This window comes from Schistocerca nitens, chromosome 5 (assembly GCF_023898315.1).
Source record: "Schistocerca nitens isolate TAMUIC-IGC-003100 chromosome 5, iqSchNite1.1, whole genome shotgun sequence".
Classification (NCBI taxonomy): domain Eukaryota; kingdom Metazoa; phylum Arthropoda; class Insecta; order Orthoptera; family Acrididae; genus Schistocerca; species Schistocerca nitens.
This window is the reverse complement of record NC_064618.1, coordinates 771,409,677-771,434,521: the sequence shown is the minus strand read 5'-3', so window position 1 is coordinate 771,434,521 and position 24,845 is coordinate 771,409,677. Positions and strand designations below refer to the sequence as shown.

At 41.5% G+C, this 24,845-nt stretch overlaps 1 protein-coding gene across 1 annotated transcript in view; it reads left to right on the top strand.

Annotated features, from left to right (window-relative positions):
• Positions 1-24,845, top strand: part of LOC126260711 (hemicentin-1-like) — a 768,668-nt gene that overhangs the window by 480,879 nt on the left and 262,944 nt on the right. The window contains exon 4 of the mRNA XM_049958048.1: positions 12,516-12,626. Coding sequence (XP_049814005.1) covers positions 12,516-12,626 — 111 coding nt within the window. The remainder of the gene's footprint in view (positions 1-12,515; positions 12,627-24,845) is intronic.

Sequence of the window (24,845 nt, the reverse complement as noted above, 5' to 3'; positions counted from 1 at the left end):
TCTAAAGCTAATTTTGTTATTGATTCAACTGTTATATCACTGGGTAGTTCTCGCTTCCCGCGCCCGGGTTCCCGGGTTCGATACCCGGCGGGGTCAGGGATTTTCTCTGCCTCGTGATGACTGGGTGTTGTGTGATGTCCTTAGGTTCCTTAGGTTTAAGTAGTTCTAAGTCCTAGGGGACTGATGACCATAGATTTTAAGTCCCATAGTGCTCAGAGCCATTTGAACCATTTTGACCTGGGTAGTTGGTCAAACATTTTTACGGCGAAGGCCAAAGTCCTTTCTGTAGGCTGTGTGATGGATAAATGTGTGATCTTCTTCCTGCGCGATTCTTACAGCTGCCGCCGTATCCCACATAAGTGAAGAAAACGGTTTCCATCTGGGCATGCTTCGTCGCCTTCTTTTATTTTTCTTCTCTTTTGTGGCCTCCTTTATCCCCTCTAACCAGGCAGCCTCTGGCGTCCCTCTCCACTTTGTTCCCCGCGGATGGTACCTCAAGGTCACATTTTGCACCTGTCACTCGTTTTCTATGACCATTCTAGGCGAGCTGCCTTTCTATTTGTGATGCTTTCTTGAGTCTATGTCATTTTCCTAATTGTATATCTTACGTGGTGTCGCCGAGATATCCTACACAATCTCCTGAGATAGTTCACTTCTATGACTCTGATTTTTTTATTTTTTCCAGTAGAGTCCCAGCTGTTACATCTGTAGGTCTCGATAGGCTCTCTGGTTGATAGCGTATATCATTTCTCCTTCTAGCGTTATGATGATAAATGTTACTGTAATACTCAAACTGTGACTGGTTGTTGACATCGAATTTTATGAGTGGGTAAATGTACAGTAGGGATGTTACCAGTATGACAAACTGTTTAAAGATATGTCAACAAGAGGTTCTTAGGGGACGCCACGGTTTCCCCTTATTACAGGCATCTGGGCAAGAAACAATTTTATACCTCAATGAGCAGTTACCCCAGAAAATGTTGCAATACGACATTCCAGTGAGTGGAAACAGGTATCTAGTACATTGTTTCTATGATATTCTGCCCGTTCATGACGTGCACCTCCATACAGCGTGAAGAAAAATTTGGGCACTCGGAGGTCGATATGCGATTTCTCATCCACATTGAAGACAACAGTTTACCTGGCAAAATCAGATTGGGTGCATTTTGAAAACTTGTATGAAATGGCAAAATCAGATTGGGTGCATTTTGAAAACATGTATGAAATGGCAAAATCAGATTGGGTGCATTTTTAAAACATGTATGAAAACGAGAAGCTGGCAACACTATCACATCGTGTAGCTCACCAGAATGTACAGAGTAGCGTGTACCACGCCGTACCACCGTACCAGCCGTGGTAGTTCACTGAGAAAATTGTGGGGACGTCAGACCTACGATGAATACGTCGATATGCTTTTGTAGCTGCTTGTGTTCTATAACGAAGCAGCTGCTGCTGCTCGTGCGTATGTTGCATGGTACCCTTAAAGGCGAAATCCAGAGAAGAATGGTTTTCGTAGCCTGGAGTAACACCTTCGGGATATCTTCATCCATATAAACACCCCAGTTCCCAGAACTCTTGAAGATAAACATTGACTGTGGATATTATATCACAGACACAGTCCCTCTGACTGTTCAGAGGTGTCACTAAATTCTCTCAAAGATTTAAACAACCAGCCATGAGCACCGCCTATTAGACGGAGGTGGTCCAACAGCCGGTCAGTTCCAGTCATTCCACTGGGAAGGAGATACATGGTTCGTGTTGTCTGTAGTTCAACCATGCCTAGACGGTCAATACCGCGGTTCGGTCACGTCCGCATTGTTACCTTGTGCCAGGAAGGGCTCTCAACAAGGGAAGTGTCCAGGTGTCTTGGAGTGAACCAAAGCGATGTTGTTCGGACATGGAGGAGATACAAAGAGACCGGAACGATCGATGACATGCCTCGCTCAGGCCGCCCTACAGCAGTGGAATACCGCTACCTACGGATTATGGCTAAGAGGAACCCTGACAGCAAAGCCACCATGTTTAATAATGCTTTTCGTCGAGCCACAGGACGTCGTGTTACGACTAAAATTGTGTGCAATAGGCTGCATTATGCGCAACTTCACTCCCAACGTCCATGGCGAGGTCCAGCATTGCAACCACGACACCATGCATAGCGGTACAGAAGGACCCAACAACATGCCGAATGGAGGGCTCAGGATTGGAATCGCATCACGTTCTCTCCACCGGTCAGTGTATCATATGCCTTCAACCAGAGAATCGTTGGAGACGTGTTTGGAGGCGACGTGGTCAGGTTGAACGCCTTAGACACACTGTTCAGCGAGTGCTGCAAGGTGAAGGTTCCGTTCTGATTTGGGGTGGCATTATGTGGGGCCGACGTACGCGCTGGTGGTCATGGAAGGCACCGTAACGGCTGTACGATACGTGAATGCCATCCTCCGACCGATAGTGCAACCATGTCGGGAGCATATGGGTGAGGCATTCGTCTTCATGGACGACAATTCGCTCCACCATCGTGTACATATTGTGAACTTCCTTCAGAACAACGACATCCCTCTACTAGAGTGCCTAGCATGTTCTCCAAACATGAACGCTATCGAACATGCCTGGGATAGATTGAAAAGGGCTGTTAATGGACGACGTGAACCTCTAACCCCTCTGTGGTATCTACTCCGAATCGCCTTTGAGGAGCGGGACAATGTGGACCAACAGTGCCTTGATGACCTTGTGGATAGTATGCCACGACGAATACAGGCATGCACCAATGCAAGAGGACGTGCTACTGGGTATTAGAGGTACCCGTGTGTACAGAAAACTGGATCACCACCTCTGAAGATCTCTCTGTAAGGTGGTACAACATGGAATGTGTAGTTTTCATGAGCAATAAAAAGGGCTGGATTGATGTTTATGTTGATCTCTGTTCCAATTTTCTGTACAGGTTCCGGAACTTGCGTAACCGAGATGATGCAAAACTTTTGTTGATGTGTGTATAGTGGACGGATGCTGTCCAAGCACTAGACATAATCCAGTCACCTCGGCGAAGTACCCGAGCTCCATATATCTCAAAGACTAGCAGTTAGTTTCACGACGAAGAACTGCATCCATTATCATTACGCGTTAACTCAACACCACCGGCGAGAAGACTGAATTCGAGGTGCAGTTTTGTGACTGGCTTTCGTGTCAAGTGGAAGATACCGAACATTTTATAAATAACTTGATATGGAGGGAAGAATCTAGCGTCACTCATTAAGATGTTTTCAACCGCTTCAACAGTCATTATCGCTCGGAACGCAACGTACGTGTAACACATGAACGTGTCTCCCAGTCACGCTTTAGAATAAATCCGTGGGATGGTATCGTGAGAGGAGTGCTTTGGCACCCTTCCCTATTGACGGAAAAGTTTAAGGCGCCCTATATTGTACGTTCTTTTCAATACTTTGCTTGACGCATTAGAAAGCTTCTAACTTGGTGCTCGGCAACAGCTGTGTTTTCAGTATGATGGTGCATCGTCATACTTTGGAATGAATGTGCGTAACAATTTGAATCTTCCAGGTCAAATGTTCTGGGCTCCACGTTCCACGGATCTTAATCCACTAAATTTTTACATGCGGAGACATTTAAGGGGAGTCTTACTATCTTTGGCCCGAAAAAAAGCATGTTCTTTGAGAATTTTTTCTCGGGGTGTGTTATAGATACCAATGTCAAATTTTCTCAAAATGTTTATTGATATTTCCTCTACAAACTGGAATTTTGTCGACCGGAAACGTCGAAGAGTGATGGCGGAAGTGCCGTAGGAACGAAACAAAATTTCGATGTTAGCCTCCACGCGCGGTATGTTACAGGTCAGCCGGCTCGTCTGAAATCATAATTGAGTTGACTTTAGCGACGTATGTAAGATTCTTTGATGTTGTACCTCGCTTAAGTTATTTGGACCATAGGAAACAAAATGGCGGCCATTTGAAGAGAAATAGGGCTTTTTTCCATAGATTTTTCGACTTCGTCGGCCAAGTAAGAATATTTATAGTTGATGGATCGGAATAAAGTGGTACAACTCCTAGACAATTTAGTTAGCTTCGTCGGAAACAAAGAATCATGCCAATCGAATTAGCAGGTTTGTAGTTTCCATACCGCGCGATAAAGGAAACGTCATTTCGAGAAAAAGGCGTTTGAAGTTTTGACTACATATAAATGCAACATTATACTACGTACGTTCAATCTGCTATTCCTGGTCCATAAACTAGTCGCTTCCTCTTCCTCGCAGAGGGCGTTCTGCTCGATCTGGGCCATCCTGTCCTGCTCCAGAGCCGCTCGTACGGCCGGTCGGATTTCGGCCGCTTGGAACATGTTGTCGTCTGAATGCTTGGCGAACTGCGTCGAATAGAGTCCCAGGGTGACGTGCATCGTTGTCATTGTCTTCAGAATTGCTGAATACTTTTCGCTGAAGCTGCTCACTGCCAGGAAAGTTACAATCTCCACAGTCTTCGCACCAGAATGGAAATCCTTGGGGGCTAAATTCCAAGCACACGCGTTCAAACTTTCATTTTAATTTTGTGTGTTTCCTCCCAAGCACAGGTTCAGTAACTCGTCCTCCGAAAGAAAAAAAAAAAAACTGGTACGTGAAAAAGGCCGATTTCAGGCAGGTGCGTTTTTTGTTCAACCACATTTCCGTTCCTTATTCGGAAAAACCGTTTCAGGGGTGGATTCTAAACACTTTTATGGATCCAAAAACACAATTTAAAAAAAGTCGATTTAAAAAAATCGATTTTTGTACCAAAAGTAATAACCCTCCCCTTAAAGAAAAAAGTTTATAGTACTCCTGCCATAGATGGTTCAAATGGCTCTGAGCACTATGGGACTTAACATCTATCAGTCCCCTAGAACTTATAACTACTTAAACCTAACTAACCTAAGGACCTCACACAACACCCAGTCATCACGAGGCAGAGAAAATCCCTGACCCCACCGGGAATCGAACCCGGGAACCCGGGCGTGTGCCATAGATGTACACGACCTAATAGCTCCCGTGCCTGCCACTTCGGCAGTGGTGCATGCAGGTGTGTTGTGTAGCGTTCAACAAATTATGATCCAGCGAGTGGTAAAGAACTTCCAAATACTAGTTGGTCGCTTTGAACATCTCTAAAGGGAAAGTTATTCGTACGTGTACGTACCGCCTCTATGACGATAAGCCCCGACGTCATAAGTACAGAATGGAGTTATTGTGCGTAGCATAATGTGCAATCTGGTGTAGCTTAACTGTTGTGTTTTTTGTGCCTCACTGGAGAGAGATGATATTAGTGGATCCAGTATTATTTTCTGTTATCTTTATCTGTATCATGGACGAATTACTTCGGTTTACGTCTGTAAGAAGCTCATATTATGTCTTAATTTCTAAATAAAAGTAGTAGTAAGACAAGAAAATATACAAGTTACAAATTTTTTTAGATATAATATGATTAAATTTGAAATTTTAACCGGAAAAAAATATTTGACACGAACGCTACATTTCTTCGTCTCATTGGGCTAATGAGTCACCTCTGCACGGCGCTGCGTTGATGGCACCTGTTCTTGACCACGCCGCACGCAGTTATGCGTCGCCAGAGCCTCGTTTTTTAAACGGCATCCTGTTGGCGGGACAAGGTTTTGCTGGACACACTTTGGCTTGAATTAGGATGTGGAATAGCATGGCAACCGCCAAGTGTGGCATTATTTCTTACGTGACGCTGTTAGTAGTGTTCTTTTGGGAGGTCCTGACTCGAACCGTTCATTGCACACAGTCCTCTTCCCAATGTATTTTTATTTACTTTGTTTTACATTTCTATTTCCGTAGGGTGAAACTGAAGAGCAAACATCGAAAGTCATGGAAAGTGTCCGTACACGAGATTACAACGTAAAAGGAATAACAGATAAAATAAAATCTTTATGAACCCAAAAGAAGACAAGGAACAAGCTTATGTAAACGCAGTCAACAATATAACACAGGGATCAGCATAATTTTTCAAGGAACTCCTCGACAGAATGGGGGGAGTGACCGAGGACGAAACTCTTCAGTTCCGAATTGTAAGCGAGTGGATTACTGCTGAAAATTTTAAATTCTTGTGTTAGTTTATGAAAAGTGGACAGTGCCGCCAAAGCAGAGTTACTAAACACAGCCTTCCGAAATGCCTTCACAAAAGAAGACGAAGTAAATATTCCAGAATTCGAATCGAGGACAGCTGCCAACATGAGTAACGTGTAAGTAAATATCCTCGGCGTAGCGACGCAAATTAAATTACTTAATAAAATTAAGTCTTCTGGTCCTAACTGTCTACCAGTTAGGTTCCTTTCGGAGTATGCTGATGCATTAGCTCCATACTCAACAATCATATACAACCGTTCGCTCGACGAAAGATCCGTACCCAAAGACTGGAAAATTGCACAGGTCACACCAATATTCAAGAAAGGTAGTACGAGTAATCCATTAAATTACAGGCCGATATGCAGCAGGATTTTGGAACATATATTGTGTTCCAACATTATGAATTACCTCGAAGGAAACTGTCAATTGACACACAGTCAACATGGGTTTAGAAAACATCGTTCCTGTGAAACACAACTAGCTCTTTATTCACATGAAGTATTGAGTGCTATTGACAAGGGATTTCCGTATTTTTGGATTTCCGGAAGGCTTTTTACACTGTCCCACACAAGCGGCTCGTATTGAAATTGCTTGCTTATGGAATAACGTCTCAGTTATGTGACTGTTATGTGGCTTCCCCCCATGAACCATGGACCTTGCCGTTGGTGGGGAGGCTTGCGTGCCTCAGAGATACAGATAGCCGTACCGTAGGTGCAATCACAACGGAGGGGTATCTATTGAGAGGCCAGACAAACGTGTGTTTCCTGAAGAGGGGCAGCAGCCTTTTCAGTAGTTGCAGGGGCAACAGTCTGGATGATTGACTGATCTGGCCTTGTAACACTAACCAAAACAGCCTTGCTGTGCTGGTATTGCGAACGGCTGAAAGCAAGGGGAAACTACAGCCGTAATTTTTCCCGAGGGCGTGCAGCTTTACTGTATGATTAAATGATGATGGCGTCCTCTTGAGTAAAATATTCCGGAGGTAAAATAGTCCCCCATTTGGATCTCCGGGCGGGACTACTCAAGAGGACGTTGTTATCAGGAGAAAGAGAACTGGCGTTCTACGGATCGGAACGTGGAATGTCAGATCCCTTAATCGGGCAGGTAGGTTAGAAAATTTAAAAAGGGAAATGGATAGGTTAAAGTTAGATATAGTGGGAATTAGTGAAGTTCGGTGGCAGGAGGAACAAGACTTTTGGTCAGGCCAATACAGGGTTATAAATACAAAGTCAAATAGGGGTGTCCCAGGAGTAGGTTTAATAATGAAAAAAAAATTAGGAATGCGGGTAAGCTACTACAAAAAGCATAGTGAACGCATTATTGTGGCCAAGATAGACATGAATCCCACGCCTACCACAGTAGTACAAGTTTATATGCCAACTAGCTCTGCAGATGACGAAGAAATTGAAGAAATGTATGATGAAATAAAAGAAATTATTCAGATAGTGAAGGGAGACGAAAATTTAATAGTCATGGGTGACTGGAATTGGAGAGTAGGAAAAGGGAGAGAAGGGAACATAGTAGGTGAATATGGATTCGGTCTAAGAAATGAAAGAGGAAGCCGTCTGGTAGAATTTTGCACAGAGCACAACTTAATCATAGCTAACACTTGGTTCAAGAATCATGAAAGAAGGTTGTATACATGGAAGAACCCTGGAGATACTAAAAGGTATCAGATAGATTATATAATGGTAAGACAGAGATTTAGGAACCAGGTTTTAAATTGTAAGACATTTCCAGGGGCAGATGTGGACTCTGACCACGATCTATTGGTTATGAACTGTAGATTAAAACTGAAGAAACTGCAAAAAGGTGGCAATTTAAGAAGATGGGACCTGGATAAACTGAAAGAACCAGAGGTTGTAGAGAGTTTCAGGGAGAGCATAAGGGAACAATTGACAGGAATGGGGGAAAGAAGTACAGTAGAAGAAGAGTGGGTAGCTTTGAGGGACGAAGTAGTGAAGGCAGCAGAGGATCAAGTAGGTAAAAACACGAGGGCTAGTAGAAACCCTTAGGTTACAGAAGAAATATTGATTTTAATTGATGAAAGGGGAAAATATAAATATGCAGTAAATTAAGCAGGCAAAAAGGAATACAAACGTCTCAAAAATGAGATCGACAGGAAGTGCAAAATGGTAAGCAGGGATGGCTAGAAGATAAATGTAATGATGTAGAGGCTTATCTCACTAGGGGTAAGATAGATACTGCCTACAGGAAAATTAAAGAGACCTTTGGAGAAAAGAGAACCACTTGTATGAATATCAAGAGCTCAGATTGAAACCCAGTTCTAAGCAAAGAAGGGAAAGCAGAAAGGTGAAAGGAGTATATAGAGGGTCTATACAAGGGCGATGTACTTGAGGACAATATTATGAAAATGGAAGAGGATGTACCTGAAGATGAAATGGGAGATATGATAATGCGTGAAGAGTTTGACAGAGCACTGAAAGACATAAGTCGAAACAAGGCCCCGGGAGTAGACAACATTCCATTAGATCTACTGATGGCCTTGGGTTAGCCAGTCATGACAAAACTCTACCATCTGGTGAGCAAGATGTATGAAACAGGCGAAATACCCTCAGACTTCAAGAAGAATATAATAATTCCAATCCCAAAGAAAGCAGGTGTTGACAGATGCGAGAATTACCGAACAATCAGTTTAATAAGTAACGGCTGCAAAATACTAACGCGAATTCTTTACAGACGAATGGAGAAACTAGTATAAGCCGACCTTGGGGAAGATCAGTTTGGATTCCGTAGAAATATTGGATCACGTGAGGTAATACTGACCCTACGGCTTACCTTAGTAGGTAGATTAAGGAAAGGCAAACCTACGTTTCTAGCATTTGTAGACTTAGAGAAAGCTTTTGACAATCTTGACTGGAATACTCCTTTCAAATTCTGAAGGTGGCTGGGGTAAAATACAGGGAGCGAAAGGCTATTTCTAATTTGTATAGAAACAAAGTGGCTGTTATAAGAGTTGAGGGGCATGAAACGTAAGGAGTGGTTGGGAACGGAGTGAGACAGGGTTGTAGCCTCTCCCCGATGTTATTCAATCTGTATATTGAGCAAGCAGTGAAGGAAACAAAAGAAAAATTCGGAGTAGGAATTAAAATCCATGGAGAAGAAATAAAAACTTTGAGGTTCGCCGATGACACTGTAATTCTGTCAGAGACAACAGAAGACTTGGAAGAACAGTTGAACGGAATGGCTAGTGTCTTGAAGGGAGGATATAAGATGAACATCAACCAAAGCAAAACGAGGATAATGGAATGAAGACAAATTAAGTCGGGTGATGTTGAGGGTATTAGATTAGGAAATGAGACACTTAAAGTAGTAAAGGAGTTTTGCTATTCGGGGAGCAAAATAACTGATGATGGTCGAAGGAGAGAGGATATAAAATGTAGACTAGCATTGGGAAGGAAAGCGTTTCTGAAGAAGAGAAATTTGTTAACATCGAGTATATATTTAAGTGTCAGGAAGTCGTTTCTGAAAGTATTTGTATGGAATTGAAACATGGACGATAAATAGTTTAGCCAAGAAGAGAATAGAAGCTTTCGAAATGTGGTGCTACTGAAGAATGCTGAAGATTAGATGGGTAGATCACATAACTAATGTGGAGGTGTTGAATAGGATTGGGGAGAAGAGAAATTTGTGGCACAACTTGACTAGAAGAAGGGATCGGTTGGTAGGACATGTTCTGAGGCATCAAGGGATCACAAATTTAGTATTGGAGGGCAGCGTGGAGGGTAAAAATCGTAGAGGAAGACCAAGAGATGAGTACACAAAGCAGATTCAGAAGAATGTAGGTTGCAGTAGGTACTGGGAAATGAAGAAGCTTGTGCAGGATAGAGTAGCACGGAGAGCTGCATCAAACCAGTCTCAGGACTGAAGACCACAACAACAACATGAGACTGGTTTTGTGATTTCCTGTCAGAGAGGTCACAGTTCGTAGTAACTAACGGAACGTCATCAAGTTAATGAGAAGAGATTTTTGGCGTTCCCCAAGGTAGTGTTATAGGCCCTTTGCTGTTCCTTATCTATATAAACGAATTGGGAGACAATCTGAGCAGCCATCCTCGGTTGTTTACAGATGACACTGTCGTTTATCGACTAATAAAGTCATCACAAGATCAAAACAAACTACAACATGATTTAGAAAAAAATATCTGAATGGTGCGAAAAGTGGCATTGACCCTAAATAAAGAAAAGTGTGAGGTCATCCACACGAGTGCTAAGAGGAACTCGTTAAACTTCGGTTACACGTTAAATCAGTCTAATCTAAATTCAACTAAATGCCTACGTAACACAATTGCGAACAAGTTAAAGTGGAAAGAGCACATAGAAAATGTGGGGACGTCTAACCAAAGACTGCGTTTAATTGGCAGGTCACTTGAAGATGTAACAGGTCTACTAAGGAGACTGCCTACACTACACTTCTCCATCCTCTTTTAGAATACTGCTGCGCGGTGTGGGATCCTTACCAGATAGGAATGACGGTGTACATCGAAAAAGTTATTGCGAAATATGGGAGAGAGTGTCACAGGAATGATACAGGATCATTAAAAGAAAGGCGGGTTTCTTTGCGACGCAATCTTCTCACGAAATTCCAATCACCAACTTTCTCCTTCGAATGCGAAAATATTTTGTTGACACCGACCTACATACGGAGGAACGATCACCACGATAAAATAAGGGAAATCAGAGCTCGTACTTAAAGGTGTAGGTGTTCATTCTTTCCTCGCGCTATACAAGACTGGAGTAATAGAGAATGGTGAAGGTGGTTCGATGAACCCTCTGCCAGACACTTAAATGTGATTTGCAGAGTATCCATGTAGATGTAGATGTAGATGTTGATGTAGATATAATGCACGCCGTTCTGCACAAGAGTCAGGGAAGTGTGATCCAATTTCAGATTGGATTTCTGCCTAGTATTAACAAAGTGAAAGCTGCTAATTTTTTGAATAAGCTGAAATTGTTAAAAAGAAACCTCAGTACAGAATATACATATATTGAGTGGCCGATTTATAATTACGCAGACTAAATAACGGGTGTCGACAAGAGATTCGCGAACTTACACCACTTATTGACCGAACCGCCGGTTTCTGAGCCAAAAGTACCCTCTGAGAATTGGAAGTTAATCAAAAACATAGTACCGTGCGTCATAAGCGAATGAAAATTATGTAGACTACTTTTCTTGTCGAATGTCACTTACTTCAGATACCGTTAGAATAGTAAAAATGGCAGCATTAAATCTTTGAAGATGATTGTGAACTTCGGCTTTCCACGACTGTTTGCTATCTGTCTGAACAACCAGAAATTTTAACTTTTCAGTTTCACTGATCATATGCCAATTTTGTGAAATTAAAAAGTCGAGCTTTCTTCAATTGTGCTTAGAAACTGTACAAACTGAGTCTAACTGTGGTTTAGCGTCAGTTTATTTTCTAAAAGCCATGAACGTCGTTGGGAAGATTATTGAAATTGACTAACTTTCAGTGACAGTAGCAAGTCATGCTGGGTTCTTCTTGAGAAAGCTGTAAACGTTTCCGGCCATTATCTGTTAGGATCTTTTATCGACCACTGTTCTTTCACTGTGTTACATGGCCTCAAGTGGAACACATCACTTAGTTTGACTGAATGTCATCAGTGGTGGCGGGTCACGTGATCACCCAGCGCACAGGATTCTGCAAAGTAGTTTGCTCCTTTTAGCTGATGCAACTTCTTTGCCCAGTGAGTGTAAATGGTTCAAAATTGCTCTAAGTACTATAAGACTTAACATCTGAGGTCATCAGTGCCCTAGACTTAGAACTACTTGAAACTAATATAAGGACATCACACAGGGCCGGCCAGAGTGGCCGAGCGCTTCTAGGCGCTACTGTCTGGAACCGCGCGACCACTACGGTCGCAGGTTCGAATCCTGTCTCGGGCATGGATGTGTGTGATGTCCTCAGGTTTGTTAGGTTTAAGTAGCTCTAAGTTCTAGGGGACTGATGACCTCAGCAGTTAGGTCCCATAGTGCTCAGAGCCATTTGAACCATTTGACATCACACACATCCATGCCCGAGGCACGATTCGAACCTGTGACCGTAGAAGCAGCGTGGTTCCGGACTGAAGTGCCTAGAACCACTCGGCCACAGCGGCCTGCATTTTAAATGGAAACGACATTCATTTAACTTGGTACTCTTCAAGGATAAGTCGAAGAGTTGAATGAGACGCTTTTGTTTGTAAATTACACTTGCTTGGAAGTAGCAGTGTGTGTGTGTGTGTGTGTGTGTGTGTGTGTGTGTGTGTGTACGCGTATGTGTGTGTATGTGTTGACTTGAGTTTCTGGAGTTGTGGCTGGGGCTTTCGATTTAGGTTGCCACGCAACTGAGACGTGACGGCCACTAATTTTCTGCTGCAGTGCCTCCGACGCGACTGTTGATCGAGGACGACGCCGGCCACAGGTTCACCTCCGTGGCCGGGCCCTTCTCGGAGGGCGACACGCTGCACCTGCGATGCATCGCCTTCGGTGGTAAGTTGGCCGCAAGACCGCGCTGCGCTGCGCTACGCTGTGCAGCTTCTTTCACATACAGAGTGCTTACGATTAAACGTCGCTGCTTGAGAGGACCTCCATGGAAAACGATTATAGCAGTGAAACTTCGTGGAAACATTTGTGAGGACATGCGGAAGAGAAATAACGAGTAAACCGCTGAAAGAAAGACATTTTAATTTCCACATGAATGTCTAACGTTTATTAGTTGCATACCATGTTGACGTTTCGCGTTACAAACGTAGCTCAATGTGACGACCGTATGTTTACACGAAAGCCTGGAACTGCACTAGATACCATTTGACAATAATTGTTGACAGTTCATTCTGAATGGTGGACCGGGGAATGTTCAACTGTCGTGATACGGCCATGGCAACAGTAACTTCTTCAACGATTTGTTGCGCAATTGGCCGCCGGCCTCTTTCGGGAGCAGTCCCCAAATCACCAGTTAATTCGAACTTCCGAAGCATGTACCTCAACCCTGGTGCGAAAAGAGGACCTCTTCGTATTCCTTTAATGCATCGATACTGGCCAAGAGCAGCAGTACTTTTGCTGTGGTGTTGATAAAACAGCTATGCGATAGAAGCCCTGCCCCGCTTGTCCACACCAGTTACGGCAACTCACGATACCAGCACTACTAAATTTCTTTTGTTTCACGTCCATGGTCACAAACTTGTAGGTCCTCAGGTTTCAGTCACCAATGACCATTATCAGATCTGCAGCAAAATATAGGGAAAACACACAACTAGTGGGTTGTCTACAGCTTAAAACAAAAGAACAGGCCATGATGAAAAGTCTTACTGGCAGGGACGTGAAAATTGTGCCCTTTAAATATAACGAGGCACCCCAGTTTCATAAAAAAATATCCTAATATACTGAACCAAACGTTGCATCGTTAATTGCTAAACACAAAATCAGCGTCAGCATCGTCACAGATATATTACTTACAGTTTATACAGGAGTCATCTTGTGAGCAGCGCTATTGTTCGAAAGAAACTGCTGCACAGTAGCCACAAAATGTTTGTGTCGCAAGTTTGCCAGATGCTGCTACTGTAGGCGTACACATATTCTTCAATGGTAACTGTCAAATGTAAAATAAAAAGAGGGATACAATCAGTAAATTCTATACTGCACTTATAAGGTGTAAAAGTAATTACAGTAATAAAATGAAATAAATTAAAACACGACAGAAGTCATATTGTTAAAAGGGAAAAAATTAAGTGACAGTAATTTTGACACTCTCTAGTGGCCTCGTCTTATTTAAATCGCAGAGTTTTCGCTTGCATGTCAGTAATACTTTTCATCATGGCCTATTTCACTGTTTTCAGCTGTAGGCAATCCACCAGTTGTATTCGTGTTTTTCCTATATTTTGTTGCAGATCTGAAGATGGTCATTACTGACCGAAAACGGTAGTCTGAGGAACTACAAGTTTGTAACCACAGACGTGAAATAAAAGAAGTTTATTTTACATTTTCAGGTCACTGTTCCTTTCGCAGCCATGTCGAAGCTTGTGAGACCAACACTATTAACAACGCAAATCCTTCAGCGCATAGTCTGAACATCATTCCTATACTGCGTGTTAACCATACCGTAAATAGTTTTCCCTATACACTGACCCAAGTAGCGAAAATTTAACTATAACCACCCTGCAGCTAACATGATGCATAATATTGCCGACTGGGTCCGATGGTCTTCATAGAGGGGATGGTAACTTCTCCACATGAAACTATCCATGAAACGGCTGTGGACATCTATCAACGAGAGTGTGTGTGGATCATTCAGCGGCAGTTGTCCGGGTATTCTGAACGCTGAATACTGATTTTACGTCTGCACCTACATGATTCTATTGCTGTATGCAATGCTTTGTGCTGCCAATAATATATGCAAACCGATAACGAACAAGAAATTATTTGTAATTTATTAAGGTTTCCGTCAGAGTTGCAAACAATATTTTTATTACTGACTAGTTTTGAACTTTCTCGTCCGTTTTGAAATTATTACCTACACTGGAAGGTACAATGTTATTAACAAAACATGAGATGGAATATTTTCAAACATCTTGTGAGCACAAGTTACAGAAAACCTTTAAATCTCATATGACATACGTGCATATGTGAAGTATCACTGTGTATAATATTTTTTTTTCCGTCATACCAGTGTAACAAACCTCATTTGACTGTAGTACGATTGTCTTCATACTTTCCAAATATGGCAGGCGCCTTAGTTCTTTATACATAAAAAATTTGAAAGGCGGTCTCAGTTGTTTATTATGTTGTTCTATACTCAATGCTTTAGAGATCGTAATGTTGCAACCAAATACATAGTTACTGTATTGATAAAGCGCGACTGCTACGGTCGCAGGTTCGAATCCTGCCTCGAGCATGGATGTGTGTGATGTCCGTAGGTTAGTTAGGTTTAAGTAGTTCTGAGTTCTAGGGGACTGATGACCACAGCTGTTAAGTCCCATAGTGCTCAGACCCATTTGAACCATTTTTTGTATTGTTAAAGGTGTCAACATTACCGCACTGTTTTTTTTTTTTTTACAGATATATCATAAGCTAACTACTTTACTGAATTTTGAAACATTTTTAATATTTATTTCTTATCACACTACTGAAATCTGTGAAAAATGTTTGAAAAATTGTATTTCAAGTTTCGGTAGTAACACTGTGCTTTCAAATGTAAGTTTGACAATGACCGAAAATGTTCGAAAGTAGTCACTAATAAAAATGTTATTTGCAGCTCTGACGGAAACGTTAATCACCAACAAACAATCCTGCTGGAGAAACATCCAAAACAGAGCATGAGAGTAGAGTTGAATATACAGCTTCAGTTGTAAGGTTGTATTTATTTTTCAGTACTTAAAACACGACCGCTTTCGGACTCGTACACGCCCATCATTAGCAGTGATACTGGAAATACACAATGGACCGAAGCTAACAATAATTTTTACACACAATAGTACACATGAAAAAGCAAAAAAAAAAAAAATAATTCAGTATAAGACCATAGAAAACATCAGTCGGGATGGGTGCGGTAAAACCTAAGTAAAGGGCAAAGCGAAACCAGACAATACTACGAACGACTGCCTGGTTAGTGAAATATGTGAAGAACACCAAGACATTTACACTGTGTGCTGTGATCCCGAGCGCCTTGATGGACAAATATAATACGTAGTGTTCCAGCAGCGAGCGCACAACACGGAGTAGCGTACTGGAAGACGGACGCAAATTGGTAAACCAGAGAGGCAAAGGTACTGACGGCCATTCACAATTTGAATTAGTGATTTACATTCGAAAGGAAAAAACCACAAGAAAGTTACATAAAAAGCATTAATAGTACAGTATGAATGGTAAAGCAACATACTGAACAGGGGAGAACAGAACTGTACTAAAACTAACTGAAACCCGGCGTCATGAAGTTTATGTATAAACCGTAAAACGCAATGAAACACATTTTTCCTTTCTATGAATTACATGCAAGTTTTTTATATAGTGGGGGCACATACGGTAACCTGGAATAACGTGCCACAACCATGAGTTAAAAGAACACACACATGTGCCACTCCTATTAAAGAAACGTCTCGCTACTAAACAAGATGGCAGGTAGAAAAAGCTTGAAGTCCGCACTGACAAAAACTCCTATACCCGCTGCGGAGCAGCCAGCAGCAGTAACACTAAAGGGGCACATTAAAAGTAGGAGCAATTCAGAAACAGCTAACCTAGACGGCGAGTCAAAGAGGTTTACGTAAGATAAGATGTGAGACAAACTGCACATGTAGAACAACAGGCAGATTTTAATTTAATGAGGACACAGATAATAACGCACAATAATGCGCTGTAGTCACAGGACGAAAAAATAAAAATATGCAAACTTCCATTAAAAGAGGAGCTTTCCAGCTACGTTTCACAGAATGTGGGTGGACCGCACAGTCATTACTATAGAAAATGGGGACATGCCTTATAATAGCTAAGCTTCATTAGGCCACCAAAGCAATGGCGAAAACACTCACCCAGTTAAGAAGTACACATGTGTAACGTACAATTATCAGAAAACTGGAGGAGGAGGAAACGAGGCTGTACGCTACTTCAAAACAGAAAAGTTATTCAAAAAGGCTGCTTGCTTAAGCGAAGTTTGCTCATTAAAAATGTCCGACGGATCACGGAGATTTAAAACAAGTAGTTTCGTTGATTACTTAAAATGCTGCAGTTCGTGTTTATAAATGAAATGGAATAATTATGATTCTTCAAGTGATTAGTGAGGGCGGATTTAGAATTTGCTAGGGTCCTGGTGCTCTGTATAGCGTATGCTAAAGGAGCGGCCATTTTGGCCTATGTAGGCGGAGGGACAATAACTACACTGGATGCGACAGACATTCGATTGCGTGTTGCGAGTGTCTTCTCTGGTTTTGTTGTGCTTCGGTAGGTGCCAGATCTTAATGGGGATATAGAACACGGGTATAAAGTCCTCTTTACTGAGACATTAGCCGATCCTATCGGATATAACATCTACGTACGGGATCCTGCCAAAAATTTTTTTAGGATTGTGATTACTAGTAGATGATAGGGTAATCTGGTACCGATCGCTAGAAGCGACTTTCGATTGCATTTACTGGAGTGAACATCAACAACGTTCAGCTGGTAACCATTAGCAAGTGCCATACATTTAGTGATATCCAACTCAAGCTGGTAGTTTTGCTTTGAGAGAGGGACTCTACTAACTCGGTAAAGTACTGCACGAAGAGCAGCCATTTTTTTGCTGTTTCGAATGAACTGAACAGCAGTCAGTAATAGAACCACCCACTGTTGGTTTCCTAAATATATTAAAGCGAACTTTACTGTCTTCTAACGTAATTTCCAAATCCAAAGATGGTAGTGTAAAACAAGAGTCGTACACATAATCATTACATTAAGATTAGAGATGAGTTAATTACACACCTTACACGAGTGACTGTAAGCAGTGATAAAAATCTAGCAAGTAGACCAATATCGCCGCTAAAGAGGTGATTCTTACTACTGAATCCAACTTATGGTTTACAAGAAAATAATAATTTCCTTCGATTCTTAAGAATTTTTATTTACCTAACTACTTTGCTTTTAAAAACACCGTATACGTACTGACTGATGAGTTAGACATGTGATCTCCATTGCAAGTATAATAGCTAACGTTTACATCAACCACACCCAACACCTTCAAAGAGCAGTGTGCTACAAAAGATACGACAGTGACATAATGCTTTCGTATCATGGGAGTGATGCCTAGCCGCGACTTTTTCTAAAAGACTTCAGCAAAATGCACCTAAAGATTCTGTATAGGCTTTAGACTCGCAGTTTTGTATTTGGAAATTACGTTACATGACACTACAGTTCACATCAATATATTCAGGAAACCAGAGAGGACTGATAATATTGTTCTCTGCTCTTCAGTTCATTCAAAGCAGTGCTTTACCGGGCGGTTAGAGTTCCTCTCTCAAAACAAAACTGCCAGCGTGAGTTGGATACCATTAAATTTGTGGCACTTGCTAATGGATACCAACCAAACTTTGTTGATGTTCTTCTCCACCTACTGCAAACAAAAGTCGTTTCTAACAATAGGTTCCAGATTGTCCTGTCATCTACTAGTAATTGATAATTTAAAAAAAAATTACACGACACCGTATGTAGTTGTTATATCCGATAGGATCGGCTAATGGCTTGGAAACACGGCATTATACCCCACCTCTATATCGGACAACCATTGAAACCAGAGAAGACAATCGATATGCAGAATCTGGTGTCTACTGCATCCTTCCGCTTATATTGGCCAAACTGGCCGTTCCTTTAGCATTCTTTTCAGATAGCATCAGGATCTCGGCAATTCTAAATCCGCCCTCACTAAAGACAAGAAGAATTATTGTCATACCATTTCAGATACAAACACTAACTGCACCATTCTATATGATCAACGTAACAGACTTGTTTTAAATCTTTCAGAATAAATAGAAGTTATCCGCTGCATTAACCGTGGTCCACTGGGCATTTTGAATGAGAAAACTTCGCTTAAGCAAGCAATCCGTTTAAATAACTTTTACGTTTTGAAATAGCACCAGCCTCATTTCCTTCTCCTGGTTTCTGATTATTGTACATTACACCATTTCTTATAGTAACTATTGCAAAGTCCACCCAATTTCTGTTAAACAAAGCTGTAAATTTCCTCTTTTAATAGAAAATAGCATATTTTTAATTTTTCATTCTATGACTACGAGGCATTATTGTGCGTCGTTATCTGTAGCCTCACTAAATTGAAATTTCCGTCATTCATGAGGTACAATTTGTCTCATATCCTATCTTACCTAAGCCTCGTTGAGTCACCGGCATTTACATATCTGTTTTTCAATTGCTCCTACTTTTAATGTGTCCCTTTACTGCTATTGCTGCTAGTATTAATTGGTACAGGAGTTTTTGACATTGTGAAGCTTTTGCCGCCTTCCATTTTGTTCAGTAGCGATATACTTTTTCATAGGAGTATGTGTATGTTCTTTTAACTTATGACATGTTTATGTTCTTTTAACTCATGACTTTGAAACGTTATTCCAAATCGCCTAAAATGTCTTCATTAAATTAAAAACTTGCATGCCATTCATAGAATCGAAAAAAAAATTGATTGTGTTTGTACACAAATTTTATGTCGCCGGCCTTCGGGTAGTTTCACTACAGTTCTGTACTGCCCCTGTTCAATTTGTTTCTTTACCGATCGTAATTTACCCTTAATGCTTTTCATGTAACTTTCTTCTAATTTTTTGTCTTTTCAATGCAACTCAATATTTCAAATTGAGAACGGCCATGCTAGTTGGTCTCACATTGTTCTTCCCGTCAACAGATGGCAGTACCTTTGCCTGTCTAGTTTACCAGTTTGCTTCCTTTTTCGTGTAGACTACCCGTGTTCTGCGTTCGCTGCTGGTACACCACGTCCTATACTCATCTATGTTGGTTGGGGTCAGAGCACAAAGTGTAAGTGTCCTTGCGTTCATTGCAAATTTCTTTACCGGGACTGTCATTCGTAGTAAATTCTGCCATCGCTTTGCCATTGACTTAGGTTTTTCTGCAACTATTAAATGTTATTGTGGATTTTCTTTTGCTTTTTCTTATGTGCTGCCTCGTGTAAAAATCAGTAGATCCGGTCTCTTGTTCATTTTCAGCACTGCAGCTGATGGTGGCTATGTAAAATCCCAAAACCGGCCGTGCTGTACTCAAAAATGAAAAGAACCCTACAAGTGAAGCGGTATCTTCAAACCGTACCTTAATTAATAAATTACAAATATATTGAGTTACTGATCATGGTACCGACACAAAGCTGGAATTGCACAAGGAAATTGTTTATCCTTGTAACTTTTTTATACCATCATCCAGCCTTTGTGTTAACTTCTTAATTCACGTTCACTTGCGCACACCCAGACGTTACTCTTTTTGACAGCTTTATAATGATCTCTCTGGAGGTCGACAATCGTGATGACATAGTTTCTACTTCAGAACGTGTTGTTTTATATTTATTTGTTTCTAGACACAAGATCGTACTGTATATCAAGCTGCCATTTATTTATCAGCAAGACATACGATATTTGTTATTGGATACAGCTGTTTCCATGTGTTCTGTAATTTATTATCGGGCCTATACATGGGCAGCACGGGCATCTTTATTCTCGGTCAGGAGTGACAAAATTTCTCACGCCGTTCAACATTGTTTTACGGGGCATGTTAACATGAGTATGAAGGGAAAACAGACTGGCAATCGGAACTAGCCGGAAAGAAAGACAGAAACAATCACATGTCGGCTGACAAAACATTTTAATCAGGCCATGTTCATTGCCGCTACATCTGGCATTCGGTGTTCTCGAATATGTGAAGTAATCAAGCGAACATACGGGCTGACGTCACGTGCCGCACCTCGCCTGTGTATTCCAGCTTTCAACATTGTGTGCCACATCTGCAGCCTATGACCATCGTTCCCTTACCTCTAATGGCACAAACATAGTTTCGTAATTTTATTCAATGAATACTTTTAACGAGATTATTTTTTTCCTGTAGAAATAACAACGAAATTCGCTAACGATTAAGAAGCTGTTCAACTGCAAGAAGAAAGGCTAGGACACAAAGTGCGATCCACACCTACTGCAGTGGCCATTTGACAGCTGCCGGTGGACTACGTCCTTCTCTAGATTTCTTTACGTCTGTCTTTGTGAAATACGAGTACATTTAGTCCAAAGATGAGCAAGTATTAATCGCCACACCGTCTGTGATACCGGCTGGTTATCAGCGATATTGGATTGTCCTCCATAAAGTAACCCATTAAAACTGTTGCCTTATGAGTGCTACCAGTTGCTCAGAATTCCTTCTGATGATGTGTCAACTGACAAAGGAAACCATGCTACTTGTTGATTCTGATCGCAAATATATCCAGTTATGGGAAACTGTGTCTTGTTATTTGATCCTTCCTATGTAATCTTCCATACATTGTCACTATTACAAATATTAATTCCCTCACGTTGCAGCCTGCTACGGGTGTCACCCAAGGCTCTGTCCTATGTCCTTTCCTTTGCTTAATTTAAACTATCGATAAGCCTAAATCACTTCCATCTGTTGACTTGTTCGCCTCCTTCACTACGGTGAGGGAGCAGCTTTCCGGTCTTTTCGTCGTGTTACTGGACGAATACCCGCGTTTCCTATGACTCTACCTTCATTAGTTGGTGGTGGTGGTAGTTAGTGTTTAACGTCCCGTCGACAACGAGGTCATTAGAGACGGAGCGCAAGCTCGGGTTAGGGAAGGAAATCGGCCGTGCCCTTTCAAAGGAACCATCCCGGCATTTGCCTGAAACGATTTAGGGAAATCACGGAAAACCTAAATCAGGATGGCTGGAGACGGGATTGAACCGTCGTCCTCCCGAATGCGAGTCCAGTGTGCTAACCACTGCATTAGTTGGTGTCCACATGTAACCAACAGCCTATACACTATTCCCTCTCTCATCCATTCCCAATCTAAATAAGAGCTCCTCCTCTCTTCTCCATCATATTTACCCTTTTCATTATATATGTTGGTTATAGGATCGAGAGACGAGAAAGGCTAACTGAGTTCTGCAATAAATTTAGGTTAGTAATAGCAGACTCACTTGTTCAACAACCACAAGAGGAGAAGGAGCACTTCGAGAAGGTTTCAAGACGCGGGAAGAATCTAGATGAAATACATTATGGTCAGACACATATTCCAAAACCATATACTGAATTTTATGGTGTGCCAATGAACACATATAGTCTGAAATAACAATTTAGTTATGATGAGCAGGCTGAAGTTTAGGAGACTAATACGCAAAGTGGGATACTGAAGTTCGAGGAATGATGAGTTGCCCTTGGAATTCACCGAGGCTACTAGATAGTGCAATATTAAGCGTCTCAGTGGGCAAATCAATTGAACGGGGAATGGACGTACTAAATATGGCAGTCAGGTAATTTGGAATAAAAAACACAGATACACAGAAGGTAATGGAGAAACTTTGGTAGACAGAAGAAGTACATACTGATCGAATAAAGAGTGGAGCACAGAAATGTTGAGGGAAATTCAGGAATACAGTGAAACCTATATGAAACGCAGGGAAGCTAAGGCGAAATCACTGCAGGAAAAATGTGACGAAATAGGAAAAGAAATGGACGTCGGAAGAATCGACTTAGCATGTAGAAAAGTAAAAACAACCTCATGTGAAATTAAAAGAAAAGGTGGCAACAATAAAAAAGGGATAAAAATTCCAATGTGAGGTGTAAAGGAGAGAGCGGATATGTGGTAAGAGTCCATTTGACGTACTTACGAGGGGAACGACTTGACCGCTGGCGCGATTAATGAAGAGACAGGAGTAGATATCAAAGACATAGATACCTAGTATTAGAATTTAACAGAGGTTTGGAAGACTTGTCATAAAATAATCCAGAAGAAACGTATAACGTTCATTCGGAGTCTCTGAAATCATTGAGGAGTTGGGGAACAAGTGACTATTCAAGTTGGTGTGCATAAACAATGAGTCGGGAGACATACCATCAGATTTTCGAATAAAGATCATCCACACATTTTCGAAGATAGCAAGAGCCAACAAGTCCGCGAATTATCCAACAATCACCTTCACGACTCATGCGTCGAAGCTGCTGACAGAAATAATACACATAATAATGGAATAGACAAATTAAGATCTTTTAGAAAACGAACATTGGGGTTTTCGGAAAGAAATAGAAACTGCTGAGGCAGTTCTGATGTTGACATTGGTCACGGAAGCAAGACGAGAAAAATCAAAGACACAATCGAGGATTTGTCGACCTGGAAAAGCATTCCACAATATAAAATGATGCAAGATGTTCAACATTCTGTAAAAAATAAAAGTAAGGATACACAGTTTGTACAAAAATCAAGAGGGCACAATAAGAATTGAAGATCAAGAACGAAGTGCTCGAAATAAAAAGGGTTTAAGCCAGAGATGTAAACTTCCGCCACTTTTGTTTTATCCATACGTAGAAGAAGCAATGGCGAAAATAAAAGAAAGACTGAAGAATGGAATTAAAAATCAGGATGAATGGATAACAGTGAAGATTCATTAATGATACTGCCATTCATAGTAAAAATGAAGAAGATTTATGTAAAGAATATGGAGTGAGAGTAAACCGAAGGAAGACGGAAGTAAGGAGGAGAAGCAGAAATGAGACAACGACCAATTTCAAAATTGGGAATACAAAGTAGATGAAACGAAGGAACACTGTTACCATGGAAGCGCATGACAGACTAAGCAAGGAGGACATAACAGTAGAGTAGCACAAAGAGGCATCCTGCCCAGGAGAAGCGAGCTAGCATCGAACAAGGGCTTTAACGAGAGGAAAAAATTTCTACGAATGTAGTGTGAAGCACAGAAGTGTACCTTAACACATTATGGACTGTGGGAAAAATCTGAACAAATGGTTCAAATGGCTCTGAGCACTATGGGACTTAACCTCTGAGGTCATCAGTCCCCTAGAGCTTAGAACTACTTAAACTTAACTAACCGAAGAACATCAGACACATCCATGCCCGAGGTAGGATTCGAACCTGCGACCGTAGCGGTCGCGCGGTTCCAGACTGTAGCTCCACATTCGTTCGGCCACTCCGGCCTGCAAAATCTGAACAGAATTGATGCATTTGGGATGTAATGGTACAGAAGGATGTTGAAAATGATACGGTAAGGAATGAGGAGGTACTCCGCAGAATCGACGAAGACAGGAAAATATGGGAAGCACTGACAAGAAGAAGGTACAGGATGTTGAGACATGTGTTAAGACACCAGGAAATAACTTCTATGGTGTTAGAGAGCTGTAGAGGGTAGAAACGTTAGGGGGCCACTGATTCTGGAATATATCCAACAAATAATTGAGGACGCAGCGCGCAGGTGCTACTCTCAGATGAAGAGGCTGTCACAAGAGAGGAATTCGTGGAGGGCCTCATCAAACTAGCCAGAAGACTGACGACCTCCTCAAACTATTACAGCTCAGCCTACACACAAATTTGCGTCACCCTTATTGTATTTTTGCCATCCAACCCGACATCTACACTAATCCCCACTTTTAGCCCTCGAATGCCTCCGGATCCGTCTCCTTTTACCCACAGCCTACAGCACTGTAGAAAGCCTAACTTTTCCATCCTCCCGACTCAGCAGCATTGGTGGCGGAACAACTGAGAGAAAATCTGGAATGCATTTCACATAAATTTCTTCAGCATGTTATAGTCTTAGATGGAGATTTCAATTTACCAGATATAGACTGGGACACTCAGATGCTTAGGACAGGTGGTAGGGACAGAGCATCGAATGACATTATACTGAGTGCACTATCCGAAAATTACCTCGAGCAATTAAACAGAGAACCGACTCGTGGAGATAACATCTTGGACCTACTGATAACAAACAGACCCGAACTGTAAGCGCAGAACAGGGAATCAGTGATCATAAGGCCGTTGCAGCATTCCTGGATATGGAAGTAAATAGGAACATAAAAAAGGGAGGAAGGTTTATTTGTTTAGCAAGAGTAATAGGAGGAAGATTTCAGACTACCTATCAGATCAAAACGAAAATTTATTTTCCGACACTGTCAATGTTGAGCGTTTATGGAAAAAGTTCAAGGCAATCGTAAAATGCGTTTTAGTCAGGTACGTGCCGAGTAAAA